At 40.2% G+C, this 27,668-nt stretch overlaps 2 protein-coding genes and 1 long non-coding RNA gene across 7 annotated transcripts in view; 2 read left to right on the forward strand and 1 right to left on the reverse strand.

The window, feature by feature from the left end:
• Positions 1-2,545, forward strand: part of LOC144019038 (leucine-rich repeat-containing protein 52-like) — a 44,179-nt gene extending 41,634 nt beyond the window's left edge. Inside the window, exon 3 of the mRNA XM_077521843.1 lies at positions 56-2,545. The gene's annotated coding sequence lies outside the window, so the exon portion shown is untranslated. The remainder of the gene's footprint in view (positions 1-55) is intronic.
• A 1,480-nt stretch (positions 2,546-4,025) lies between these two features.
• LOC144019050 (uncharacterized) lies at positions 4,026-19,330 on the forward strand. Of its 3 annotated transcripts, none has more exons than XR_013283574.1 (4): positions 4,026-4,321; positions 16,579-16,682; positions 16,774-16,913; positions 17,005-19,330. It is a non-coding gene; the product is annotated as an uncharacterized LOC144019050 (long non-coding RNA). The 3 variants fall into 3 exon arrangements; XR_013283572.1 differs by lacking the exon at positions 4,026-4,321 and adding an exon at positions 11,355-12,137; XR_013283571.1 differs by lacking the exon at positions 4,026-4,321 and having other exon boundaries at positions 14,346-16,682.
• Positions 6,365-27,378, reverse strand: LOC144019018 (angiopoietin-related protein 1-like). 3 transcript variants are annotated; one of them, XM_077521812.1, is made up of 6 exons: positions 27,303-27,378; positions 21,677-21,886; positions 16,536-17,374; positions 12,748-12,941; positions 10,207-10,477; positions 6,365-8,371 (listed from the first exon to the last, which is right to left on the reverse strand). In XM_077521812.1, the coding sequence occupies exons 3-6, from the start codon at positions 17,335-17,337 to the stop codon at positions 8,181-8,183; spliced, it is 1,458 nt and encodes a 485-aa protein (XP_077377938.1). In that variant the 5' UTR covers positions 17,338-17,374; positions 21,677-21,886; positions 27,303-27,378; the 3' UTR covers positions 6,365-8,180. The 3 variants fall into 3 exon arrangements, with proteins under 3 accessions (XP_077377938.1, XP_077377947.1, XP_077377956.1); XM_077521821.1 differs by lacking the exon at positions 21,677-21,886 and having other exon boundaries at positions 27,303-27,330; XM_077521830.1 differs by lacking the exons at positions 21,677-21,886; positions 27,303-27,378 and adding an exon at positions 26,371-26,485.
• Between the last annotated feature and the right edge of the window lie 290 nt (positions 27,379-27,668).

Consider the following 27,668-nt stretch of genomic DNA (forward strand, 5'->3'; position numbering starts at 1 on the left):
CTCTCTCTTTCTCCCCCCCCCCCCTCTCTCTCTCTCTGTCACTGTCTTTTTCAAGTGTCTGAAGCGAGGTTTGGCAGTGACGGCAGGTGGGGGGGTGCGAGGAGCGAGGTTTGGCCGGACCGCAGCTGTGCCCAGCCGGTGTGAGTTGGCCAAACAATTGACGTGTCCGGAACACGCAGTCAAGACGTACATACATGTATGGTAAAGTCGTAAGTATTTAAAATAAAAGCTAAAGTTAAAAGAGCCGTTTGAGAGCCGGCTCTTTTCACTGAGCCGATCCAAATGAACCAGATCACCGAAAAGAGCCGAAAATCCTATCACTGATAGCATAGCTAGATAGCTAGATAGCTAGCTAGCTAGATAGATAGATAGATAGAAAATAAGCCAGATAAAGCTCTTTGACTGTGCAGTGGAACCTTTCAAATTTCAAATTAATTCTACATTTCTGAATTATTTTCCCTGAGTTTCTAATGATTGTTTTAAGCCTCTGTTCAAAATTCTATAATAACTCTCACTCATAATGTCTCACCTGTAAAATATAATTCCTTTATCCGGTTGGTTCCACGTTGCAATGGACACATGCTGTGAGGAAACCAAAAGAATTGTGAACATCCAGCAAGGTTCACCAATTCCGGTCCTCGAGGTTTTGCAGGTTCCTCCTGCAGGTTTTAGATGTTTCCGCCCACTAGCACACCTAATTCAGATAATCAGCTCATCAGCATGCCTGATGACGATCCTGATCTATAGTATCAGGTTTGTTGGTTGGCGGAAAAATCGAAAACCTGCAGGACTCTGAACCGCGAGGACTGGAATTGATGAACCCTGATCTAGTTTCCTTCATCTATTAAATACAATTTTTAGTTTTGACCAGCACACACACCAGCTGGTTTAGTATGGTGCTGTGCAGCTACTCATCCAGGATCCAAGCCTCCGGCCTAGCAGTGATGTGAGCCAGAATCCCCCCAGCAAAGAAGCGGACCCCCATCGCTATCTGGGTGTCCTGAATGCTCCAATAGGTCTCCTTTCATTTGTTCTGTCTGCAACTCCTCCACCTCTACTATGTTGTACTGAAACAAGAGTGGCAGAGCTTTTAATTTAAATTGAGCAATGGGGTATATGCCACAGAAGAGGCAGGACTGTTTTTGCACATGAGCTTTGGTTCTGGTCGGATTGCGACGTGTGCTTCCGACTTTGTGCCCCTCGGTTGCTCGTTTGCATAAACCAAATTTCAAATTCATATTATAACTCATACTGAACCCACCAGGACACCAAGGATGTTCTGCTGAATAGAAGGGTTATTGTAGTAGAACAAACAAGAAAAGAACACTCATTGAGCCAAGGCCCAAATGCATTTAAAGGATAATATCCAGCATATTAAAGAGTCAAGTCAATTTAAAAAAAAAAAAAAAGTCCTCTCAATAATATTTTTATGTGCCCCCAATTCTAAACACGGTATTCTGATTAATACTGAGTTTATGGAATAGGAATTAGACAGCAAAATCCAGACATTTTAATCCATCTCATTCTCAGAGGGCGGCCATTTTGTCACTTGATGACGACTAAAAATGACATCACAGTACCTAACAGTATTACACTGTATGCGTGTGCGTTGCGTCTCCGCTACGCCACGTCTTGACACAAGACATCGGCACTGATAATCGGCCCGGCCGATAATCGGTCTATCCCTATTATTTATCTTAGGACGCTATGGTGTCCTAGAATCATTGATAATGCTAGAGTAGGTACAGTACATGATGGACGGACAGCCGGACGGACCGACAGACGGAAAGGTACCTCTTTGCTGAAGGTCTTTATGCTCTGCAGCAGCTGGGTGACAAGGAAGCGGAGCAGGCGCACAGGCATGACCTCGGGGTAAAGAGTGAGAATGCTCACGCAGCAATAAGAAACCATCTTGTGGACAAACCGACTTCTAGGATGGCTCGGCATGACCCTCAGCACTAGCTCCAAGATATGCAACAGCTGAATCAGCAACTATTTGAGCATATTATATTAGTGCAATTTTCTATTTGAAAACAGAGAGAGCTGCAGTGGAAATTCAGTCAGAAAATAAATCCTGCACTATGGCCAAACAATTTGAAATACGTCCATTTAATATTTAAAATCACGGCACGAAAGCCCATGACATCCACTATAGCCCTGGATGCAGCACCATCTTCTGGATCTAGTTGGGTACTGCAGATTTATGACAAAAATGCTATTTCAGATATGGACAAAACGTGTGCTTTTAATACATTTCATTTCTTATAACGTGTTTCTAAATCCACTATCCTAACCCAACAACAAAGGGTTTACAGCAAACAACAAAGTAACCACTAGTGATTTTTTTTTTCCCCACGACCCGTCCAAAAGGCTCTCTTGCAGAAAAATTCCCATTCAAGGGCGCCATATAACTATTGAACAATAAACCAAGTGCAAGAACTCATTTTATAATTTTTTTGATAAAAATAAACTCAATCAAAATTGTACTTTTGGATTGCATTTTTTCGGTATGTCATTCCAAATCCGAATAAAATCATTCAGCCTACTCATGTTGTAGTATGGGTTAATGGGGCATTATATTGCTACAAGTACATTCGAGGAAGGTGGGAAGGTGGCTTTATCCCACTCAGATGGTCCCAGTTTCGACCTCAAAAAGTTCGAGGCTAATGTAAACAACATAGATGGCTGATTCCGATGAATTGTTTGTTGTTCTGGTTCAGGCAGTCAGTCCAAAATCCAAATTATATGTTACGTGAAGTTACTTATTTCAAATAACTAAATTAATGTTACAATAAATTTTGCATCTTGGATCTCCATGTTCAAAAGGGCATTCCTGTACATACTTTCGGGTATGTGGTTAGAAAAATCAAACTTCCCACCTTCCTCAAATGCAGCATAAGGCCCAGTGAAAGCGAGATTATACCATTTCGCCCATCTAGTGGTGAATGTAATATTATAACTTCAAGATACGATCGACGTATAGTCTCAGTTCGGCACCCACAAATTTGCATATTCACTGATCCCCCACACCCCTTTTTTTCTCCAATAGTTCTTCATATTTTTTGTTCATTTCCCCCCCCATGATTCAATCCCTCATTTACCCATTTTTATTTTTGGTATTTTGATTTGTTGTTTTTTCATGTTTTTTTTTAAATGTCTATAAGAATAACCGTAAAACCGCATTTTTTCCTCAGACTATAATCGTACACCAAAATCTCAAACGCTGCATCCCTAGTCAGGACGATGTAATAACATTCTACATTACTGCAAACTACACACACAACAAAAACAGTGGAAATTAGGGCAAGGTATTGCCAACGTCACGTTGCGATACATATCACGATACAGGGACCAAGATACGATACGTATCGTGATACATATATATCCCAATACAAGGCGATACATATAGACTCTTCCAGCTGATGTCACGTTACCCAGAATGCTTAGCGACCTCTTACCCTCTTGGTGGTCAAACAAGCCGTAGAAAGACACGGAAGGAGCAGCGTTTACGGTGAACGATTTGTCTAAACATGACAAATGAACCAAAAAACGTCCAGAGTTATCATATTTACTGCAACACATTTATCGGCAAAAGCTGGAATTGATTGGAGGGAAAGATCCAATCTACTTTCACCATCGGCCTGGTCGAAGCAAGCCCAAATAACTTATCACAATATATTAAATGATCTCATTGTGAAGAAGAGCGCCTACACATGGGATCACGCCATCAAGAGCCTGGATTCTTATAACTATTTTGTGTCTGGATGGGTGAAGGACGCCAATTTGCACCGGTGTCACCTGTAAACTCGCCAAAACACAACAGCCACGCGATGAGCGAACACAGTTTAGTTGTTGTTGTTGTTTTCCGCCTCTCGTCCCAGGCACATATCCACATGCACAGCCGTGGTCTCCGAGCATGAAGTCGATTTGCGCCGCCAAACAGTTGCCTTCACGGAAACTATCTGGGCGAGGGGGCGGTGAGAGAGAAAAAGGGAAAAAAAAAAAAAGAAAAAGAAAAAGCCGAGTACGCCATCGAACGGACCAATCACGCCCCGCCATCTTGGCGACGTGTGCACCGCAGCCGGCCACGAGCTTGTCAGCTACGCGGCACTTAAAATTCATGGCTCGGGTAGATCATGTGATCTACGCCGGTCATTAACGCGAGAGCAAACGTAGAGGCATAAATCAGACTCAGGTGCCTTTCGTAATGAGTAATGAGCTCGTTTATGTGCTGGTTGAGTACAAGCACCTGTATAGTTAAAGCCAAACTGTGGCAAGGTTTTTACTTTCTGGACCTGGATTTTCCATCTCTGTTTGTATGGTAGGCTATTGACGGTTTCTATAACTGCAATGTGTCAATGGTGGTACTAAGAAATGGATTAAGCTGGGTAAATCAAACGTATGGCCTGCCACTCGAAGAGCAAATGGAGTGGCATGTTAACAGTCGTGTTCTCGACTTAAACAATCTGACGGCTTTAGTGTGTTGTCTGTGAGTTAGAGTGGCCACATTGGCTGATGTGAAAATTCTTGGTTGAAGATTGAAAGACATTCCACAGCGTGTGACGAGAACGGTAACTATAGCACGACAAGGAGCGTATGGTTCTTCTATGCACTACAGAGGCTCCTGAATTTTTTTTTCTTCTGAAAATGCATTTGTGGCATAGATAGTAATTTAGTAAATGTTTGGCCAGTGCATATACTCAGTTGTATAGGTCTTCCCACAAACATGTTTCATTTTTGTTTATTGTTCACATTGACTGAATTAAGAAGCATTATGTATTCAAACTAACAAAGTATTTTGTAATTCTTGCCTCTCTCCCAAGTGGCTTGCGAGTTTATGACGAATAAACAGTTGACTAGTCAGCATGATGTGTCCTTTGGTGCTTGTGAAGCCTTCGATAAGCTCTCATACAAACTGTGGAATGGAATTTCTAACCTCCATAGTTATTTTGTGCTTTTATGGATTACTACGTCCCCCGGTTGAGTGACTAATGCTGAGTTTACAGTGTTCTGAGTGTTTGCTATATGATCATGTTAAGGAAATACACGAAAACCAGCGTGTCCTGTCGTGTAACAATGGAAACAATGAATAGCTTCTCACTAACAGACATGTTCAACATGAAAAAGCTGCTGAAACCCAAGCAACACACTTCTCATGTTTCCAGTTTTCCTTTGTTTGTATTCGTTGCTTAGTTAACATATCCCTACAATTGAACAAACCCATGTTAAATAAGTCTAATTTTCGCAATCTCAGCACTCGTCGCCGTGTTTTAAAGCAACACGGAAAATCACTTGAACAAACTCAGAGTGGAAACTTGCATGAGTCGGTGTCAGACTGAGCCTTCCCAGATCATTTCAAATGATTATCCATTTTAAACAAGTGTCTGTTCAGCTTTAAATCAAAAGGGCACATAAGAACAAACATTCTTAGGTGGTTTAACTGCTTCACTACAGTCATAAATTAGTCTCGGTGCTTATTTTCAGTGAAAACAGCTTCACATCCTGTCTGTTGATGACACAAACTTAACATTTGTGGGCCAATGAGTCACTGGCAGATGTAATTTCGCAATGCAGTATGGAGCCGTAAAGAGCCTCCACAACAAGTCTTCCTTGGGTGATGCCATTCTGATGGTGGAATATTGGAAATCGCTAAACATGAGTTAAATGACCAGAAAAAAAGAAAAAAAAATAGTTCTATCACATCAATGCACATTATTGTATATAATTGTAGGTCTAGTAATCGCTACTTATAGTACATAGGTCGTTGACATGTTTTGTTGCCATCTTTGTCGAAGGATAACGAGCCTCTGGAGGTGTTTGCAGCTTGTGTTGGACTCAGTGGGTCGACTGCCGCTTACCTTCCACAGCAGGTGGTTGTCGTTGAGTCCTGTGATTCGGGATCCCGCCGCTTGTCTCCCTCTGCTTTGCTCTCGCTAGCTTTTGCCATCATCTCCTGTTAGCTGTTCTTGTTAGCCGCTCCAGCTAGTTCATGAGCCACTCGTTAGCCGCTCTAGTGAGTTGTTGCTAACCACTCTCGCTCGCTCATCCCGCTAGGTTTTGCTCACGCACTCGTTCACTCAAAAATAATAATTGGTAGTAATTGGTGGTAGGCTTACTAAGTGTGTTCTCTCTGAGGCACCGTAGTGCATGTGCTACAAAATCGTTTCATTCCATTCGTTCACCACTAGATGGCACTAAATCCTGCACACTGTCTATTTAAAAAAATAACCAAATGCTTAGTTTCAACAAAATAAATATGAAAATGGTTTGAACAAACGCCAATTACATACAATTACAAAATGTACTTTATAATACCATACCAAATCATACACAGTACAGTTAAACCAAAATTATTTGTGCCATTTTGAAAGTGAACTTGAATGGAGCCTTTGAACTGGACATGATACAAAAATAAAAAAGGAAAATCAAAACCATGAAAATATCTTCATTTGATGAAGTATTTTTGCCACTTTGGTGTCATTTCCAGGCAGATGATACTTTCAAACAAAGAAAAAAACTAACATGTTATGAATGATTTTGCACTAATATGCACAAAATGAGTAAACCACTCAATGTTCGGGAAAACACAAACAAACAATTGTGTGACAAATAATATAAAAATATAAATTATTGTGGTTATGTGTCATCCACAAACTGATGAATTGGTCTTTTCCACTTATCCACAAAAATGTGTTAGCACTCTGAATGAAATGTTATTGTGAAATATATCTGTCTTCTGTCAACTTGTTCCTGCAACAACAAGGATCACACAACCATAAGTGTTGAAAAAAACCCTCCACATTTCAATAGTCAAGTACAGAATGTTCCATAAGATTTCTTTCCATGAAGACAATCCGTTTCTTCCACTCCATTTAATATGACCATTTATCTGCACAGTTCACATCCACAAGATAAGCTTGGAATGTGCACATAATCTAAACAAAGAATAAAACACATGAACTGTAGCTGTTCCGTAGTTAAAGACGCATCGGCACAAGGAAGATCGTTTGAGACGCAGTAAATAAGAGGGGACTTAATTCATGGACAATCACATTGTGCAAAATCTGTAATCCAACATAGCTTTTAATTTACTGTGACTGTCTGCCAGGGAGGCTCGACTTGACTCCTGTAAAGTGATGGATGGGTGTGAAGGCCGATCAGGCCGACCCACCAGCTCCTGGCTTCAAAAAGGACGCAAAGTTGACTTTCATATCAGAGCTTACCGCGAAGTCGCGAACACTGACCGTGACTTAGTTGATGGAAGAAAACATACAGTTCAAGCAGTTTTGTGTGGAAAGAATGTAAATGTCTGTATTTAAACGGGAGCTGTTGGAACAACTTGGAAACCTGGACCGGTTCCATCCCAATACACCCCCTGCTCTTTTTCTCACTCCATCATGTCTAGCCTCGTGAAATGTGTTTCTCGTTGTTTGTCTAAGTGCCTATAACTCTGCAAAACAACATGCAATTCCGCTATTGCTCCTCCAGGAGTCTTTCCAAAATCATAGGTTGAATGAGTAAAACAAGCAACACATGTATATCCATATGTGAGAACGCACACAAAATGATTGCTACACATCCTTTCCCTCAGGACACCGGGCCCTTTTCACTGTTTTGATAAGTTAATTGTACATATAAATTATAGTTGCTGGTCAAGTAGTTAAACATATCTCACAAAGGTCATTTTAAGGGTAAATGAAAGGCCTTGATTTCAGAGGGGGTGAGTCAAAATAACTAGGATGAATTTTCCAGTTTCCAGGAACTATGGCACAAGTTAAATACCAAAAATGTGTGTGTCCTACAAATGTTTACATTGGCGGTGAGGTAGGAAGCGCTGTATTAGGATTGTAATCCTTACAGCTGTTTGGATTATGGTAGGATTAAGGGAGACAAAAGATGTAGAAATATGTAGACGTGTTGCAATATCGAGTTGCATAAAACCGCACCTGCAGTTCTTCCTTCTCCTTCATACATGTAATAATTGGTTAAAGTAACGATATATCTTATAAATACGCCCCCATTGTCCCTATTTCTGTTTCTTTAGTGCTATGCATGTACATATAAACAGAGCAGTCCAATCTGTTATAAGGATGACGTTGGTCTGGTTTAACCCTCCTGTCAATGGTGACTTTTGACATCACGCTTTAAAATGAGGTTCAAGTTTGGTGTCCAGTGTCTCATCATCCATCTATGGGCCGAATCATCAGGCGGACGGACTTCATGGAGTAGAAGCCTCCACCGTAGTCAGCCCAGAAGATCCCGTCCTGGAATTTGCTTCTGTAGACGCCTCCGCTGTACCACACGCCGTTAAGATTGGCTTGGCCGCAAGCGTTGTACCACCAGCCTCCTTTGTGGAAATGGGCACAGTTACCTGGAACGGCGAGTTGGGTTGACAAATCAGACAGGGAAATTGTGTATCTAGTTGTGTATGGCAACAACAACGGGTTTATTTGCCAAATTGTCTACAATTTTGGACCTCTTATTTTTTTAACTTCCTGTTGAGTGTAAGTTTTCCTTTAAAGGAATCTGGAAAAGGATAATGGTGGATTAGAGGGCAATTGACAGCGCATATCGAGACGGTTTTATTTTCTAGCCCTTACGGTGTAAGAGGTTTGTGTACACAGCAAATGGGTCAGTGTTAAATTTCCAGTGCTCGATTAACACTGTTATGGGGGCATTATTGTGCCAAAACTATTCACAAATGCGTATTTCGATCCACAATGTGTAAAAAGAATTACATTAAAAACAAGTAAGAATTACAATTAAAAACAACTACTGCACGGTACTCCCTCCCTGGAAGCTGAGAAGTTGTGACGTCACTTGCAAAAGAGCCATTATTTATTAAATACATTTATTAGAGAAATCAAGGGAAAACGTGAATTATTTGGTGTTATCCGTTCGTAAAGAATGAGGAGAATGAGTTTCCAAGTACTTCCGGGCCGTCTCGCTCGGCTAGGATCTAGATGACATCCAATGGAACGATTATTCACGCTAGCGTCCCCTGGTGGTCGGAGCTAGATACAAGTCTCCATTTACGCATTTGTGACTCTTGCACGGCAGGACTGTGACAAAAGTCACATGTAAGAATTTGTGGATCGAAATACACATTTGTAAATAGTTTTGGCACAATAATGCCCCCTTACACTGTTAGGATAAAAGGTTACTACTTCCTTGCGTGGTAAATTTACCACACCCTCATTTCCACGGAAAGACAAACTTTCCAATTTTCCAGTGCGCTGCAAACATTTCAATAGCAATACATCCAGTTATTGATGTTGGGGCGGCATAGCTCATTGGTAGAGTGGTCGTCTCCCGAGCCTGAGATCGTGGGTTTGAACCCAGGCTCGTGTGACTATGTCAAAATATCCTTGAGCAAGATACTGAACCCCCATTTGCTCCTGATGCCATGTCGTCTGATTAACACTGATAGTGTTCAATCTAACACTAAGAAAAGTGCTTGTGTCCACACCAATGAGTGTAAATCTGAGATTTTTCAAAGTCTTATATTTTTTCCACACTTGAACCAGTGTTACTCCAACACTGTAAAGTTATAAAAATCTACAGTGGTAAACACTGAGTAGTGTTGAAAATACTCTACACGAGTGTCATTCTGACAAATTGCACTTAACTCTGGTGTTTAAACACTTATGAGTTAAGTGTGGAAAAAGTAACACTTTGAAATGTGATTTACACTCATTGATGTGGACACATATGAACACATTTCTAGTGTTAAACGTAACACTCTCAGTGTTAATCTAACACTAGTGATGTGCAAGCTCAAAAGGAATTAAAAAAGAAACTTCAGACCACCAGTAAAGCTTTTATCATTTAACTGACGCTACAACAGCTTTATAGCCAGCCCTAGTTGGCGACTAAATATGAAAGAATGAATAAATACGGTAGGGAAACTAAACAAAATGATGCCCCTCCGTTTCAATGAGATATAATAATAATCAGATGTTAGGCAACAATGGCGCTGGCCACAGAGGCACACCAACAGACAATTGGAGTTTGATAAATTGTCATGGTTTTCCAATTTCGGTTTACATTTACTCTTTGGGGCAGGCTCTCATATAATTTCTCGGTGGTTTCAAGCGCTGCATTAGCAGCTCTATTTTTGTCTGGTGCATGTGCACACGACATAAAAATTGACACATCTTCATTCTCATGCATTTTCACAGTAGATTAAGGTGAGCAGTCTCATACCTGAGAAAGCATCCTTGTCTCGATCCAGGGTTGTGAACTGTTTGCCGTTGTGGCTGCTGAGGGAGTCGCCAGCATTGCCTCGATAGGTGCCCAACCTGAGCCGGTAGCCCTCGCTCTCAGGCTCAAGATGGAAGCTACTGTATTGAGCGTACACCTTCTTGTTCATCCAGTCTTCCAGCTCCACCTGTAGCTTGTAGTCGCCCTGACGTCCCAGCTTGTAAATGCCTTCCAGACCGAGCCAGTACTCCCCATCTGTGTTTCCAAACCCGCTCTGAATGACAGGATTAAAATGAATGTTTCAGAATGTGTCAGATGATGGAAAATAATTCTTAAACTGCTTTAAAACTAACCCAAATGGGTAAATAGCTAATCCATCATTTAGTCCAAATGGAACAGCTATGTTATTTATACCTAGTGCATTGGGTTGAGGATTTGAGATTGGGTTAATAGTTTTTATCTAATAAGGCATCCAACCTTGGAGAGTAAGGACGAGATGATTTGATACAGATTGGACTCATTGATTGCGGGGACTGTCAAGACACTATCGGTGACCCTGCACGATCAGTGACGCGCATGCACAGAAGATCCCGCCATCTTGGATCTCCAACAACGGCAAAAACACTAGAACAAATACCTTTATATGCGTACTCATTAGTGCGCGCTCGTAACAACATGATACAACATGAAAAAACAAAACATAGATTATTGATGCATTTTAAAGTAACTAAGTAATTTTTAATCCTATAAGATGAACATTTTACATTTGACCTCATTACATTATAGTGAGTCTGCATTGTTGCACTTTACAGCAAGTCTGCGGTGTGTGTTTTAAATGACCCCCCTGCCTTACTCACCCTCAAAACCTATCCATGATATTGGCCACACATTGTTCTAAAGACAATAAAAATACTGCAGACTAAACGTAAATTATAAACAATGAAGACTCACTAGGAATGTAATGGGTTCAAAAGTAATACGTTCGTCTTTAAAACTTGTAGAATTAAAATAGTTGTAGGCTATCATGTTTTTAGGAACGAGCGCTATCGCGCAGGCATATAAAGGTATTTTGTTCTCGTGAAGTTGCCGTAGTTGGCGATCCAAGATGGCGGGATCTTCTGTGCGTCACCGATCGTGCAGGGTCACCGATAGCGTTTTGACAGGGACACTATCAGCCACCATTTATTATTTATTTTTTGGCTAGCCTATGACACAGCAACACAATCTCCAGTCAATAGACCCTTCCAGTGTGACGTCACGTTGAAGTGCGCCCCTAGCAGTGGGGGGGGCAGGGCGCCAATACGGGTGAATTAGAAAACAATCTGTGTGAGCTAGAAAATAGGTTAAACAGTTGATAAATCATGAGCGACCAATGCTATGGTGAACTTGTGCGCGGCCGGCGGATGCTCTATTGGCTCAAAGAGAGATGAGATCGTTCTTTCGGTTGCCGGCAGTGATTCTAAACCAGATGGAAGACAGTGAGGAGTAAAAGACTAGCACGGTGGCTAGCGTGAAACTACGACGCAATTTTTTTTTTTTGTAGCTAGCGGCTTCAAACGACTGGTTTCAATGAGTCGCAGTAATGTAGTGTCCTACTCGGGACATTTTTTTGTGACACTTGACATACTTCCCACCTTTTAACAAAAACGCTCGCCAAAAATCAAGCTCTCTACATTCATTTGTTATTTGTTTGTCCTCCGGGAGGCGCCGCGGGAGCTGAGCAGTGACGTCAGCTGGAAGGGTCTATTATTACTTTAGCGCGCAGAAGATGTGAACAATTACTTTAAGAAAATAACCACCAGTCCTCTGAAAGCTAGTCCTGTCAACCACCATGGACCTCGTCAATCATAATCACTAACAGGAAAACTGGCTTGAAGAATCCGGGAGTCTGGCCATGTGCCTCCAGAACACTTTACTCAGTAGAGATAGTTGAGGTTTGTGACTTCAGATCAGTAAGTAATAAGCCAGCATTTGATGAATGATGCTGAGTTTCAATGTGACCCCTCCCCTATTGGGCTTTGTGTGTGTATGTGTGAATGAATGTGTGCTTGTTGTGACTTTGTGAGAGCGCAGAGGCAAATCAATGTCATAGAGAGCAATTTAACTCCCACTTAGATATTCTCATGTTGAATGGTTGAATGGCCAACACTGAATGGCCAACCAAAGTTTGCATCACCAACCTATTCCTCACAGATCTTTGATGAGAGGGCCCATATGTAGTGGTATGCACTAAACTAACCAGCCATCCATGCAGGAAGGTACCGCAGTAGTAGTGGTTTTGGAAAGAAGCCCCGGCAAATTGCTCTGTGGAACATACTTTTCCAGCAGGACAACTTATGTTTCATAATGGAATTCTCAAACTAAAAAGCCTAAATAGCACTGCTGACGCAGCATTACTTTTTTTTACAACGAAAACACACGGATTCTGACCTATAGGAAATACTCCCCCTACAAGTTCCTGCGCAGCCCACAAAGGCAACACTGTTATCTCTGGCTGAAGCAGTCTGAGGTTGCGGAAACACCAAAAAGTGTCAGTGCAATCACCTTGTAATTTTCCCAGTTCCTGAAGAAGTTAACAGAGCCGTCTTTCCTGCTCAGAATCACAGTCCAGCCTCCATTGTCCATATCCTGCTCACACCAGACTTGCAGGGACTTCTCTGCCTCGTCCGGTTTGATTAGATACATGCCGCTTGTGACGTGGCCGGCCTCCTGAGCCTCAAGACAGTCTCGGAATGGACCTTTAGGGCAAGAAAAACTAAAATGCTAAACAAATCATCAAAATATCTATCTATCCATCTATCTATCTAGCTATCTATCTATCTATCTAGCTATCTAGCTATCTAGCTATCTAGCTTAGCTAGCTAGCTAGCTAGCTAGCTTGTCTATAGGCCTATTGAAATCTGTAAGTTATCCCCAGTGTACCCCCATCAACATTTTATCATCGGTTAGGCTTAAAAATTGTGTAATTATGTTAAAAAAAAAAAAGGTTTTAAGAATTTACTATATATGCCCTCGATGCTCTCCTGCTTTGATTGCATGTTTATATCTAACACGTCGTTCTAATGGGCATTAGCCTTTTTTACTAGGTCAGGAAAGCTGACAAAAAGAGGACTTAAGTTTGAAGGCTGCTTCTGTGTCTTAATTCAGCCTAGGGCTGGGCAATAAATCGAATTAATTCGATACATCGTCATTTTAAAAAATCGAATCGTTGAAAATTTGCTAAATCGTGAAATCGAATTTTGTCTTCTGGATGATTAAAAGCTGTTGTTCTTGTGTTCTGTTACATCCAAATGCTTTTATGTGATGTAATTTTGTGTTAAAACTGATATAGAATCAGTATACGTTACTGGTGTCTGAACATTTTGTACAGGAATTATTTTTTAATAAATGAAACCTTTAAGTAAACGTTTTTTGGATTTATTAGGTTAAAATCAATTAAAATCGTAATCGTCCTGAATGACTGCAAAAAATCGAGATTTTATTTTTGGGCCATATCGCCCAGCCCTAATTCAGCTTTAATATAACCATTAAATGTACAGTACTTCATAGTGCGGGATCAATTGTCACTGAATGCAGAATTCACAACTTTCCACTGATCGATTGGGGACCAGCGCAGTCTTAACAACTTATTGCGGCCATGAACAGGATAAGTGGTTCAAGAAAAGAAGTAAGATAAATTCTCATTGTGAGATAAAAAAAAAAAAAAAAATGATGTCCTCTACACTGGGCCATCTTAAAGGCATTATGGCACGTTTGCTTCCAGAAGAACCATCCGTCTTCAATATAACAGTTTCCCCTCACTGGCAGTAAAACAAACTGAAATACTATACTAATCTGTTGGAGAAACATAAACAAGATGTGCGTTAAGGCTTCTGTGAATTAGGCAGAGTATAATTTGTTCATCTGCTTAGTTCCTGCAAGCTATTATAGCATACTCTACAAAGTTTATGTTTTGGATTTTCTTTCAATTGTATATGTCAGTTGGAGATTACATAGGATCATTTACGGGACATTCTGATTTTTATACCAAACCACTAGCTGCAACACTGGATGAGGTGAGTTTTTTTTTTTTTTTTTTTTTTTTTTAAATGGCTTTTAATGTAAAAACATTGCCTTTTGTTGACATCTCGTTGAGAAAACTAACTCTCACAGTCTAACAGAGTAATAAAAAACATATTTCAGTCTGCACAGCGACTTGTCTGAGAAAAACAGAGGAAAGGGGCTAATTAGGTCACTTTATTAATTAGTTACCCTCATTCCTTCCTTAACTACTTTATAAAGTATGTCTGCTTTTCATCACGATAATTCCTATAGCTCAGGATTTTCAATTACAATCACATGCATTCCAGTCAACGAGAAGATAAACTCTATGCAACTAATGATATAATAGCAACCTAAACAAAATGTAGGGTTCACATCATCATGGCGTAGTTTATGAAATATTAAGCACTGGATTTGTTATCCAAGAGGCACTTAGTGGTTTAAACCTATCATGGCAGTCTGGGTTTGGTCCATGTCTGCAATGCAGTGGAACAATCTCCAAAAGAATCATTTCCATACAGCTGCACAGAAACCTTACAAACTTTATTATTCTTGGGTGAGGGTGAGCTAAATGTGCGAGGAATTTCTGTTGATGAGCAAAATCGAGCTGGTAAGGTTTTGCTTTGCTTTAAGTCCCCAGCCTCACTTTAGACGTTAAAGCATTTTTATTTCCATACGGGTCTTTACGCTTTCTATTGAGCAAGGGGTTGAACTGCAGCTGAATTTGCAGATCTTTAACCTTTGAAAATGGGGCCACTGGACCACTTGCAGCTGAGCTCAAAGTGAGCGTGTATAATTTTGTTATGGTTGACCTGCAAAGTAATGAATGCTCTGAATATGAATGAATGCATTTTAGTCCAATAAGGCAGGGTCAATCATAATGCTTGAAAATAAGTACATGGAATAACTTTCTGCATCTGTGGCTTTATCCGGATTATAATGGGTCACTGGACCATTGTGAGAATTGTTTCTATGAAAGGAAATATAAAAAAGATGCCTGTAAAGCTGAGTCAATTTTGATTGTTTTGCTCAACAATTGTCGAATTGTAGTCAACAAATAAATCTATTAGAACAGTTTTTGAATCTAAATATATTTTCTATTTGATAATTTTACATTAATTCCAACATTTCAATCACATATCTGTTCCAAGATTTCTAGAAAATAGCAGAGGTGTGCATTCCGTTAACATTGACGGAAGGTCCGTCAATTCGTTAATGAGGGACGCCCATTTTGTTGACGATTGCCGATTGATGGAAAACTTTGAAAAATTGATGAAATAAGCATTGCCGGAAGGGTGTTTTCATCCGTCAATGTAATCACCAATCCGTCAATGTATTGACGGAAATTCACGGATTGACAGAGCATTGACAGATGCCCAGTTCGAATGCCGAAAACATTGATGGACGCTCATTTTGCTGAGCAATGACCACTGACGGTTTAATATTACAATGCGGTTGGGCTTGAAATACTAATGGGTTGATGATGAAGGGTGTCCCGACTACTGATGATTACTGAATGACGACGCGCATACCCCTGGAAAATAATAAAAGTAAAAGTGTAAAAATGTGATTCATCGTGATTAATTAGGAAAATTTCAATCCCTTGGCAGGACTAATATACAGGTATGCACTACTGTATATATTTTTTGAAGGAAATGCCATATTTACAGTACTGACAAGTTTATTCATATGACAACATGAAACTAATTGCATCATACTTTTAAACTGAGTCATACCTTATTGAATTAAGTCATAATCCCATTGAATTGAATAACAATAACATGTGGGAATGCTGAAGCATTCCCACGTAATTGTGAATTTTATTTATTATTCTTCACACTTTTTTGCCTTGTAACAACTCCCACATAATACTTTCGATTTACACTGTTCAAATTTCAACTTGCTTAAAAAATCCTCACCTTCCTGGGAATATACCGTCTGATTCCACATGACTTACAGTATTCACACAATTTAACATTAAATGTCAACTTTTCCCCATTCATTTCCAATGGACAGACATTGATTTTTTAAATTTTTTTTTTAATAAGTACACTTCAAGCATTCAAATCTTAGCATTCAAATCTTAGCATTAAGCTATTAGCGTTCAGCTTTCAGCATTCCCACGCAATTTCTCCAGAGATTGCACTTAGTCTGGTTTCATTTTAAAATGAACCGTATTTGAATCGTATTGCACCCCATGTATCCTGTATCGAGATAGCCTACTTATTCAATCGTCTGTCTTTCCACACCCATAGGAATGATCATTATTATCATTTTATGTACTTACTCACCTTCAGCACTAAAGTTTGTCTGGGGGGGTTTCTGGACTTCTAGGGTGCCGCCTGTGGGTGACGGCCCAGAACGAGAGCCCCTTTCGCGGGCAAAGCTTCCGCTATTATCCCCTCGGATCTCATTGGTGATACGTGGGACGTTAACAGGTATGTTCTCAGGCACCACGTGCACCATTGGCGGGCCAAGTGGTGGCGGCTCTTGTCTGCGATCCTGCATCTTCATACAACTTTCTTCCAGAGCGCCTATCACCACTGACTGGTTGTTGACCATTGCTGAGAGGGCAGCGTATTTGGCCTCCAGTTCCTTGTAACGAGAGGACAGCCGCAGTGACTCAGCGGTGGCATTAAGGATGCGTGTCTCCAACTGAGCCAGCTCCAGTGAGTTGTCCCTCTTCCTGATGATTTCGTGCAGCAGCTGCATATAAAGCTGGGTCACCCTGGAGTTCATGTTCCTGCTCTCTTTTCTCAGCAGCTTCATCTCATTCACCAGGTTACCGTCCACGTCCACCACCAGTTTCAGAGTCTCCATCTCCCGCCTTTGCTTTGACAGAAGGTCACGCACTGAGGCCACATCAAGGCGAGTCACCCGGTCTTTGTCTGGGACAGGACCTCTGGCTGCACAGATAGGCCCTGTGATCTTCTGCTCAGGAACCAGGAAGGTGTAGGAGCACCGGGAGTTTTCGCCATTGGCCGCTGGAGCTCTCCGTGCCCGGGAGAGGATGGGGTTTTTGAGTAGGGCTTCGCTGTAGCTCCACAGGGACAGGCCAAACAAAGTAAACAAGCTCCACATTCCAGGTCCCATTCTTTCGCTCTTGATTTATCACCATAAACGAAGACTTCTGTGAAGACAAGGACAAGTCAAGAACATTTTGCTCAGTGGTTTTATTACCTTATTGTGAGGAAATTCCACCCTGTCTCTCATCTGTTTCTAATACGTGTGTGTCACTGGTTGCTATTTATAACATTCACATACATATTCAAGCTGATTCCTTTTCATAAACGGTCTCGTATTTTCCTAAACCAGCTGGGCACTTTCCAAATGCTACTCATTAGTAGCTATAAACAACCAGTTGTTTTCCATTTCCACTGTTAACTTTTTGTTCCGAAGGACTTAGCCCGCCTTGACTTCGCAGTTTGCTAGACCGCCACTGTAGACAATCAGAAGTTAGGGTGTTTGCTAAGTTTGGCTGAGGTTGAATCGTTTCGCTAAGTTGCATAAGTCTGAGTGCATACATCGTGTTAACAGCAAGGACACAACCTAATATGTAATGTTTATGGTTAATGCAGGGCTCATGTCGATTAGTAGAAGTGTTGTTAATATCCGTAGGCCACTTAGCATTGTTTTCATATGCTAATTGCTAGCGTGATGATAGCCCAGTCATTTATATTTTTACAAGCTATTCTCAATTGAGGAATTGTTGTTTTGTTTACCTTACTGAATCATTTTGTACTGATGTCTATTATTTGTGTTACATAACCACACACATACCCATACACCCATAATTTTGACTTTAATAAAGGAAGCTGAATCATCTCCGTGCGTTCTTACCAATGACACCTGGCGACCACCAACATTAAGGAACCACCGGCATATTAGCTCCCCCCCCAAAACACTTTCCTTTTGTGTTAGCAAACATCTTGCACTTAACTGCTAATAACTGCACTGTAATGCAAATGAATGTTATGAACTAACAATAATTGGAAAGACACTCATGTAAAAGTCAAACTCCAGCTCAATATGGTAAAGACGTCAGCCTAAGCAATCAAAAAGCGCCTTGGAAACGGGCCCTTTGGCTCATTTGTGGTCGAGTTTGAGACACGCTACCCACCCACCAAAAATGCTCAAGAATCATATTTTCAGTGCATTTGCTTGTGGGTTCTCTTTAATTACAGTCCTTGCCACAACAGTATCAGGTGTCCAAGAGTGTGCAAGGGCTAGGATCAGTTTTGAATACGGCTGCCGAGCTGCCGTGAACCTTAGCTTACCTGCACTGGTTTGTCATGAGAATTAGCATGCTGATGGAAAATGAAGCTCAGAGCAAAAGTACGGATACTCAGACTCCTTTTAGTGTGTGCTATTCTATTCCTTCTTGGCTGGTACTATTTTTTTAACTGAATTTGTGTGAGAAATAGAGGAAATTGATGGGTTTCAGAAGCAGCAGGGGGAGGAGGAATGACTGATTTATGAGTGTTGCGCTATTGAGTCAACTTTTGGCAGGAGCGCGTGTGTTCTTTGGTTCTTATTGGTTTTGACAGGCTATCAAATGGAGAAGAAGCGGGTGACGTTCAAGTATGTGAAAGTAAAAGATGTTTCCCTCCAATAAGCAGGCTTGGCTTTGCAAGTAAAGCTAATGGGCCGCCAGCTTTGAGCTGACTTTGGCACAATGGGCCGCATCCATTCAGAAGGCCGTCTGCTGCCTATATGGCCATGGTGATAAATTACACACTAGAAAAGTCTGGGTTGTTCATATATTTGCTGGCTAGGTTGTGGATTTTGAGGAGATTGAGTTACTGCTACACAAGGTTGGGTTAATTATTTATTTGGAGCCAGAAGAGTGGGTAGAACATTGGATTTTGGGTGGTCTGAATTGTTGAAGCTGATCACCATTTTTAACGCAGTATGCATTAGCACGCCCTGTTTTGCTTTATGTGTTGGCATCTTCTGTCCATGTCAAAATATAGGGATTTTCAAGGAATTCAAAATGGCAGCAGATATTCAAAATTTAAGAGAAAATTTGATTACCTTTTTTAATATGAATAACAGCCCGTATTGGGCCCAAGGAAATACAGAGAAACTCCAAAAGTGCAAATAGTAGCAGTGCTATAGTACATTTCATTGACATTTTACAATTTTAGAAGATTTCAAAATGGTGGGAAAAAAAAAAAAAAAGAATGGCGGGAAAATTCTGAAAATTTATTTATTTATTTTTCACATCTATCAATGACAAATTATCTTATCAGAAATTCCACACCTTTTGCCAAAACGAGCTAGCTAGTACAGTATGCAGATTCTAGAGCTGTCAACTATTTTAATCGAGTAATTGTTTTGAGACATTTTTAATTTGAGAGTATATTGTGTGGTCCTCGGGGTCTTATTATCATTATTATTATTATTATTATTATTATTATTAATTTACCTATTGTATTGACTGTTTTTTTAATAATTGGTTTATTAGATTTATGTGTATAGTAGTGTGCAGATCTCAATGTGCAGCACTTTGAAAACGCTTGTTTATAAATTGCTATAGAAATAAAGTGGATGGCATTGGATTAAATAAAAATTGTCTAAATCCTCTGATTTCTGCCTATCAACGACAATTGTTCACTGATTTCTGTAGTCTTTCATGAAAGAAGACTGATTATCTTCTGTTCTTAATCCAAATAAAACATTTGTGAACATCATTTTTTTTTTTTTTACTTTGTAAAACAATGACGGAACCGGTAACAACAATCACCGGTTAATAAAGAGTAATCAGGGAAAAAAAATGATTTCGTAATGCATTTTAATGCAAAATAAAAATCAATTTGATTCATCGATTGATTGATCGATAGATTAATTGATTCTAAAAATATTCAATAGTGACAGCCCGAGCAGATTCGCTGCAGCCCAGCCTGGATATAAATGGGCGGGTTGTGTTGGGAAGGGTGTAAATGTAAAACATGTGCCAAACATATCGCGCAAGTGACTTGCTGTGGCAAACTGACAGGGGAAAGTTGTTTTTTCTTCTTAGAAAATTTGGCTAGTAAAATAAATACAAACCCACTTCTTGGTCGCTTTAACACATCAGTATGGGTAGTTTTTACCACTTGTTGGATCAAAATCTTGACTCAACAGGCTGGGTCAAATCCTCACCTCAGTGCTATGGCTATAAATACTGTAACCCCAAATTGGGTCTTTTTGCAGCCAGCGCTGAGTTAGCTATTTCATCCAATTTGGGCTAATTTTAACACAGCAGCTATAAGAGCGTAAAGGCATCGAAGAAACGCTTCACAACCTACTTCTCAGTGGAGCTTGTCCAAACAAGTCCAACAAGGAGTTATGACAAATGCCAAAAAGGGAGAAATAAATGAGCTCAAGACAGACAGAAGGTTTGGTTGGATCATTCCTGTGGTCACCTCTTGATGTGTGCTCGTACTGATGAGTCTGCACCACAGTTAATGGGAGAGATCCCAAAGCATTACAGAAGCTCAAACTGCTGCTAAGGCAGAATAATGCTCTTTTGTCAACGTCACTGGAAAAATATGCTCTACTTCATGTCAACTTTGTTTTTGCGTGTGGTTTAAATCACAACAACTTAGTCACAGAGGGAAAAGCACGTTTTTAAACAACTCCCTCTGGCTGTCATATATGGTAAACTATAAACTGCTTGTTGTACGGCATTGTGAACTTGACGGAAAATGGGCCATGTGTCAGAGCTCAGCAATGCCTTGGCACTGTCAGTCAGTTCATTTCACCCACAGGGTACTTTTTTTCCTGTCTTTCTGCAATCATCACTCGTCCGCCTCAATAGCCCGCTCTCTGCAATTGGCCCGTCTGCTCGTCTCCGAGCTCCTAATATGAATCTCACGAGGAGGCTGTGGCCTGACAGGAGCGACAGCGTTTCCTCAGTCCAAGGCTGTGGATCTCATTCACGCCTGCGAGGCCTTCACGGAGCCAGCTGCTGCAGCAGGCGCTTTTTGTCTTTCCTTTTAATTGTTCCATATCAATCCGGGCGTTGAGAAATAAACATGCCAAACATTACAGGGGTTGCTTCTCCTGACCACTGGCTGACTCCGTTGAGCGCAGATGTTGATTACCCTGAGTCATTTCCAGCAAACATATGGCACGAAATATTACTTTCCAGAGAATTCTGTTTTTCACATCAAACTGTCTTGTGGTTATTGACTGTGCCAATTATCCCCCGGTCTTTTTTTTTTTCTTGGAACAGATGGATTTAATCAGTCTGTTTGGGTCCTGAGGGATGACATATGAGCTTTGTACATACTGTTTATGATGAGGAGGTCCGCAAGCAGACATGCAGAAAGAATGTCAAAATAAATAAGTAGATGGTTCCTTCAAACAGACAAGCCCCCCAAAAGCTCACAGCGGTATCCGAATTATTTTCATTCATCTCACAAAACATTTGAGCGTGAGCTCTTACCTCTCTTGGTTGTCAGGAGTCCAGCAGATGCAGGTTGAAGGATCCAGGTCAGTATCTCAGCTCCATGCTCTCCTCACGCTCCCTGAGTCTTTTGCTCTCATTTGAGAATGAAGGCCTGCTCACAGCTGCCGCACAAGCCAAGCCGGCCCGGTAGGAGAAGACGAGAGGGTGGTCCATGCGCAAAAAGAGGGAGGCTGATGGTTTGGGTTCCTGAGTAGTCACAGGAAAGACGAGGCTTGGCCCTGCCTTCTTGCACTGATGTCATGTAACGTTTTGGTGAAGAGAAGCCACTCCTCCTTATTAAGTTTGCTCACAATTAGAAAAAGGTGAATAAAGAATTGTGTTGCTCACTATGAGACCGTGAGTGGTGAAAAGTCACACTTGAAATCAATCCCGCTGTCGTAATTTTTCTCGTTTATAGTTGTACAGCCGTGCATCAAATTCTCATCCTTCCTTTTTTACATTAATATGTATTTAAACTAAGAGAAGGAATAAACAATTTAAGGGGTTTAATTACGTTTGAAATATGTAAAGTGAGGACTAATGTAAAATTCAGATGCGTCTCAGTTTTGGGTGAGAAATTGTGGAATAGTCTTGATGATGAGCTGAAGCTTTGTACTTCCTCATTGGTGTTTATGGAGAATATCAAATATAACATCATTTTAATGCCTATAGTGCCATAGACAAAATGTAAAATATTAAGGCACTTTGGTGTCCGTGGAATGATTATTTGCTTTGTTGCATTTTTTGTGACTTCATGTGAATGTGAACATTCCCTGAATGCGAATGTATAGGACTGTTTTGAATTTTGTTCAAAATGACTTTTATTGTTTGAGAATATTTCATTATGTAGTGGTAGGACTTTAAAGGGTGTACACTTCTTTCGCCTCCTTTTTTCAAACATGTTTTTAGGGCTGCACAATCTATCAAAAAATAAAAATAAAAAATAAAATATCGATACGCGATATTGGCTCATGCAACATGCATATCGCAAAAACATGCAATAAGTTTCATATGGAATTTTATGCTTTTGTCTGAATTTGACCAGTCAGCCGCTAACTAAAATGTGCACCGCCATCCAATAGTTGAACATTATAGAGAGCTAATAATAATTAATTAACAAAAAAGTATGAGTTTGCTAATTTTGCTGCATGAAAAAATTTACTTCTTTCATCAGATAATAAAAATGTCATGTTCTTTAGGCACATATTATTTTAGGGGCTACAAAGCAACAAAATCATCCAGAGGTAAATATATTCTCATATTGTATATACCGTAATTGCCGGACTATAAGCCGCGACTTTTTTCACACGCTTTCTCCCTGTGGCTTATGCAATGATGCGGCTAATATATGTATTATCTCTGACGGCCGCCAGGGGCGCTCATACAGAAAAATTAAGAGTGAGACAGGTAGAATATATGTTTCGAGGAAGACGTTTAATGTAACTTGGCGCTTTGTGCATGATTAAAATTAGCATGAACAGACCCTCATCATGGAAAATACAAGAAGTCTCAGTCTTAGTGACTTTTACTGGTATGTTATTTTTAACCTGCCCTGTTAGTTTCAACCGTATTGTATCCTTAGGTGTGCTTGTGAGTGTGGATGGCCCTATGATTGGCTGGCAGCCAGTCCAGGGTGTACCGCCGACTGCCCAAAGCCAGCTGAGATAGGCTCCATCACCCCTCACGACCCTTGTGAGGAATAAGCGGTCAAGAAAATGGATGGATGGATTTTGTGTGTGTGTGTTTGAGAAATAAAATTCATTCATTCAGTCATTCATTCTCATTCATTATTCTAACCAAATCGAATGCATGATTTTTGACAGCCCGGCAGCTTCAGGATAATCATCAGAGGTCTGTTTTGGATTTATTCTTGCCATAAATGGCATGTGTGCGCATCCTGTGGAGGCCCAAAAATGCATCTGGCAGCTGTGTTTATGTGCTCATAAGGACAATGAGTGGCGAGGTTCAGTCAAGAAGAACGCCCCTTGAGCTCAATGTTTTGAAACGAGAAGGAGGCTCAGGCTTTGATGCATTGGGATGCTCTGCATGGGGAGACGTACTCAGCCATGTGGGAGGACAGCTTTGCTTATAATATTCAAGACAGGATGTTTTTATTTTTGTAGTGTGTGATTGCATGGAGTAAGGGTGCTTGTCCGTGACCCACAAAGGGGATGTGCTTGTTTATGTATGTGAGTGATTGAGAATGAGCTTCACATGTTGAATGGATAAATGTTTAATGGTTCGTAAAAGCAAATAAATATGTGTATTTAAGTTTACATTTGACCATATGCGTAGAAAAAATATTAGTGTCTGTCTGAGCATGATGTATTCCCAGTGCTGGGGCAAGGGTGGACACAGCAGACATTTTCATCTGGTTCGGTACACCTGTGCAATATGTTGAAGCGAAAGTCAAGTCAAAATTTTTGTTTACAATCTAGTCTATGTTCACTCACTAGTCTAAACATGACATTCTGATTAATATTACGTTTGTAGAATATGAATCAAATCAGGGGCAGCCATTTTGCCAACTGTTGACTGAAAATGACGTCACCGTTGCTCAGGGTATCGACCAATCACAGCTCACCTCTTTTCTGATTTTCTGATTTTGGTGACGTGACATTCCCAAGCTGGGTTGTGATTGGTCGTTATCTGAGGCCTGGGCTACAGTGATGCCATTTTCGGGTCGACAGCAAGTGGCAAAATGGCCGCCCAGTAAGATGGATAAAAGAGTGTGGATTTTGCAGCTTCATTCACATTCAACAAACACAATATTAATCAGAATACAGTGTTTAGAACATATTGTAAAGAAAAAAATGGACTCCGTCTTTAAATGCTTGGTTGCAGATCAGTAAACAAAATAAAAATAGGAGTACAATTACCTGTTTTGTATTTAAAAACTGTCAACATTTAATTTTATTTTATTAATTAAGGTTAATTACAATTACATTAAATTAGAACATAACTAAAACAATAAATGATACTTCTTTTGCTATTAATGTACAAGCACTTTTTCTTAACCTCATCTATGAATGACCAAACCATCTGTCTCTTAAAAAATGAAATGCAGCCCTTATTAAATTTTCTTTTCTCTTAATTTCTAATAAGTTTAACTGCATTGCCAGGGGGGGGAAAAAACGTTAGTAAGGCAAGGTTACGTCTATTTCAGCCTCCTTGTGGTGAAACTCGTTAAATACTTCGTCCGTTGAGACAGAGATACAGTATTCTACCAAGTGGTGTAGTCCAGGGTATAAACTCATAGTTTTTAAATGAATGCATTAAGATTAAATAAAATCTACATAATTGAATGAATTCTAAAATTTATAAATGCAATTAATTAAAATTTAATAACATGGTTTAAGTAATCAAAGTGGTAAAACAAACAAGATTGTGTTGTTTTAAAATTTATGTGACTGTTTTTCATAGGAGTTATGAGAAGTTAAATGAAGAAGAAACCAGAAATAATTTAGTTGCGCGGTCTGCCGGAAATCGGAGAAGATTCCGACATTACCCTTCAGGCACTTGTGGGCCAACGCAATCGTGCATGTGTTGGTAAGTAGTCTGAGACAATTAGGGTGGCCGCTTCCATAAGGTCAAAAAGGAGGGCACATTTTAAATAATTGTTTCCTCACTATAACGAGGTTCACTTTTCATGGCTTTGCTGTTTTGCAGATTTTTTGTGTGTAGGATTTTGCATGTTTTTTGGGTTGTTTTTTTTTACAGCAATGTACCTATTTTATAAAATTTATGAAAGTTTGAACATTGAGATTGTTTAAACAAGAGAGAAACCTGAGAAAATGTAAATGCCTCGATGAGAAAAGTGTATAAACTGTGTGGTGAGGGGTTTTAGAGCCTTAAAACATGTATAATACATGTATTTTTTGTAATGTACATTTTCCCTTATATTGGATTGTGGATCCAGCACCACAACCACTCAAGCTCCTCCTGTTTGCAGTGTAAAGGAAGGTAGAAATATTTTGTAAATATGTGTTATGGTGATTTTTATTTATTTTTATTGCACATCAGACAGCAGACGTCGATGATCCTTGGATGTCATCGTGCTGACTTGTGTTCGTGTCGCACAAAGGACAATGCTTTCACCTCTACCACACCAAAAGAAAGTTTGCGTCATAAAGGTGGACAAGATTGCACATGCACCTGTAAATAATTCAGTCTTCATAATTTTGAAAAATGTTACAATCTTATTTTCTAAATTGTTTGATGTTATTTCTAATTAAAAAAACACAGTTTATATGTTTGACATGTAATAAAAACAAAAGGATTGCTGTCAAATTTGAATTTTTACTTGAAATGCATCTTTTCGGTTAAACTTGCCTCTCTTCTACTGCTGATTACACAAGAATAACAAATGGCAGACTAGAGACATGCGGTTTCTTTCTGATGAAAGACCAGGGTTTACGCTTTCTTTTGGTGGGTCCATGTGTAGGCTATATATCCATAGAACACAATATTCTATAGGCCGTCAAAAATGAGTTAAAATCTTGTACAATGACTGGCAGTGCCAGTATATCGGATTTACGTTAATGCGAGATGCCTAACTTCCTGTCCGGCTCGTGTAATTTCTTCACCCCCCTCCAGCTGCGTTGCCGGTTGTGGACTTGAATGAACCGGTCAGTGGTGGAAAAAAAGGTTGGTGACCATTGGTCTATAGTCTATACCAAGGGACCACTCACTTTGCGACCGGACCGGATGACACTTGACGTCGCCCATTATCAACTGATTTGTCCACTTCTCCCTGTTTCATACGTTCTTCGTCGATCACAATGACGACTGTCGATGTAAACAAACGCAAATAACGTAGTTGTCTATTAATGTTGTTAAATCCCCTTCCCCTGTCCAGTGACCTCTTAACCGTGGCACGGAGATTGAACAAGCGGATTCTCTTTTTGTTACTTCACCACAAACTTTATTTTACATTTCCCACCAACATACAGTGCGCTCAGAGGAAGCGCCACCGCTCCCATTCACTTTCTGAACCAACACCGCCCCCCTGTGCCAAAGTGCGGCACTGCAACACTATCCCTCAAAATACATTTTTAAAGGGCCAGGCTTGGCCTGTAACAGTGTTGTTGTTGTTTTTTTAAATTATTTTATTATTATTATTATTATTATTATTATTATCGTGTGGACTATTTACTTCAGCGGCACTGTTTTAAAGTCAGCGGTGCTTATATGCAACATTTTTTTTTCCACTTGGCCCTAAAGAGATGTGATTGATTATGTGATTAAAGTGAGCTTTGCTGCTGCACTTGGGTTCTTGTTCTGGGGATAAAATTACACTCCTGCTGCAGTTTTTGTGATCTTGTTTCATTGTGCTGTGAGCATAGTACAGTTGGACAGGTTCACAATTTTTAGCCATGGAACAGAAGCTCTGCGATTGGCTGGCAACCAGTTCAGGGTGTCCCCCGCCTACTGCCCAAAGCCAGCTGAGATAGGCTCTAGCACCCCCACCCGCGACCCTTGTGAGGAATAAGCGGTCAAGAAAATGGATGGGTGGAACAGAAGCTACTGGAGAAGTGTCTGTCAAGTTACAGAGCTTATGTCACACCACCAAAAATATAACAAAAGTTGCTACATAGGCTACTTCTTTACGTTATGCACTGACCTGTATATGACTGGATAGCCGCCAGTGCAAGCCGTTGAAGTCTCAGGGCGGCCATCTTGTTACTCCCACCTCCCGCGCAGACTACCGGATCGGTATATGTACAGATGAGACATATAGCTCAGGCAGTAAGGCAGGAGGCGGGTTGGGGGATTTGTGCCGAGGTGCTTACTATTTTTTTAACAAGTTTAAAAAAATAAAAAAATAAAAAAATAATAAGTGGACGTTATGTGCTGCTTTGAATTCTTTTTCTTTTATCGCTCAATTCCTTAGGCCCCAATATTAGATTTGGCAGAGGCATCTTTTGTTTAATTACAGTTAGAATTCTTTAATAAAAGCCATCATTAAGCATGTAATTTATACATGTAT

The sequence above is a fragment of the Festucalex cinctus genome, chromosome 1, assembly GCF_051991245.1.
Source record: "Festucalex cinctus isolate MCC-2025b chromosome 1, RoL_Fcin_1.0, whole genome shotgun sequence".
In the NCBI taxonomy this organism is placed as follows: Eukaryota; Metazoa; Chordata; class Actinopteri; order Syngnathiformes; family Syngnathidae; genus Festucalex; species Festucalex cinctus.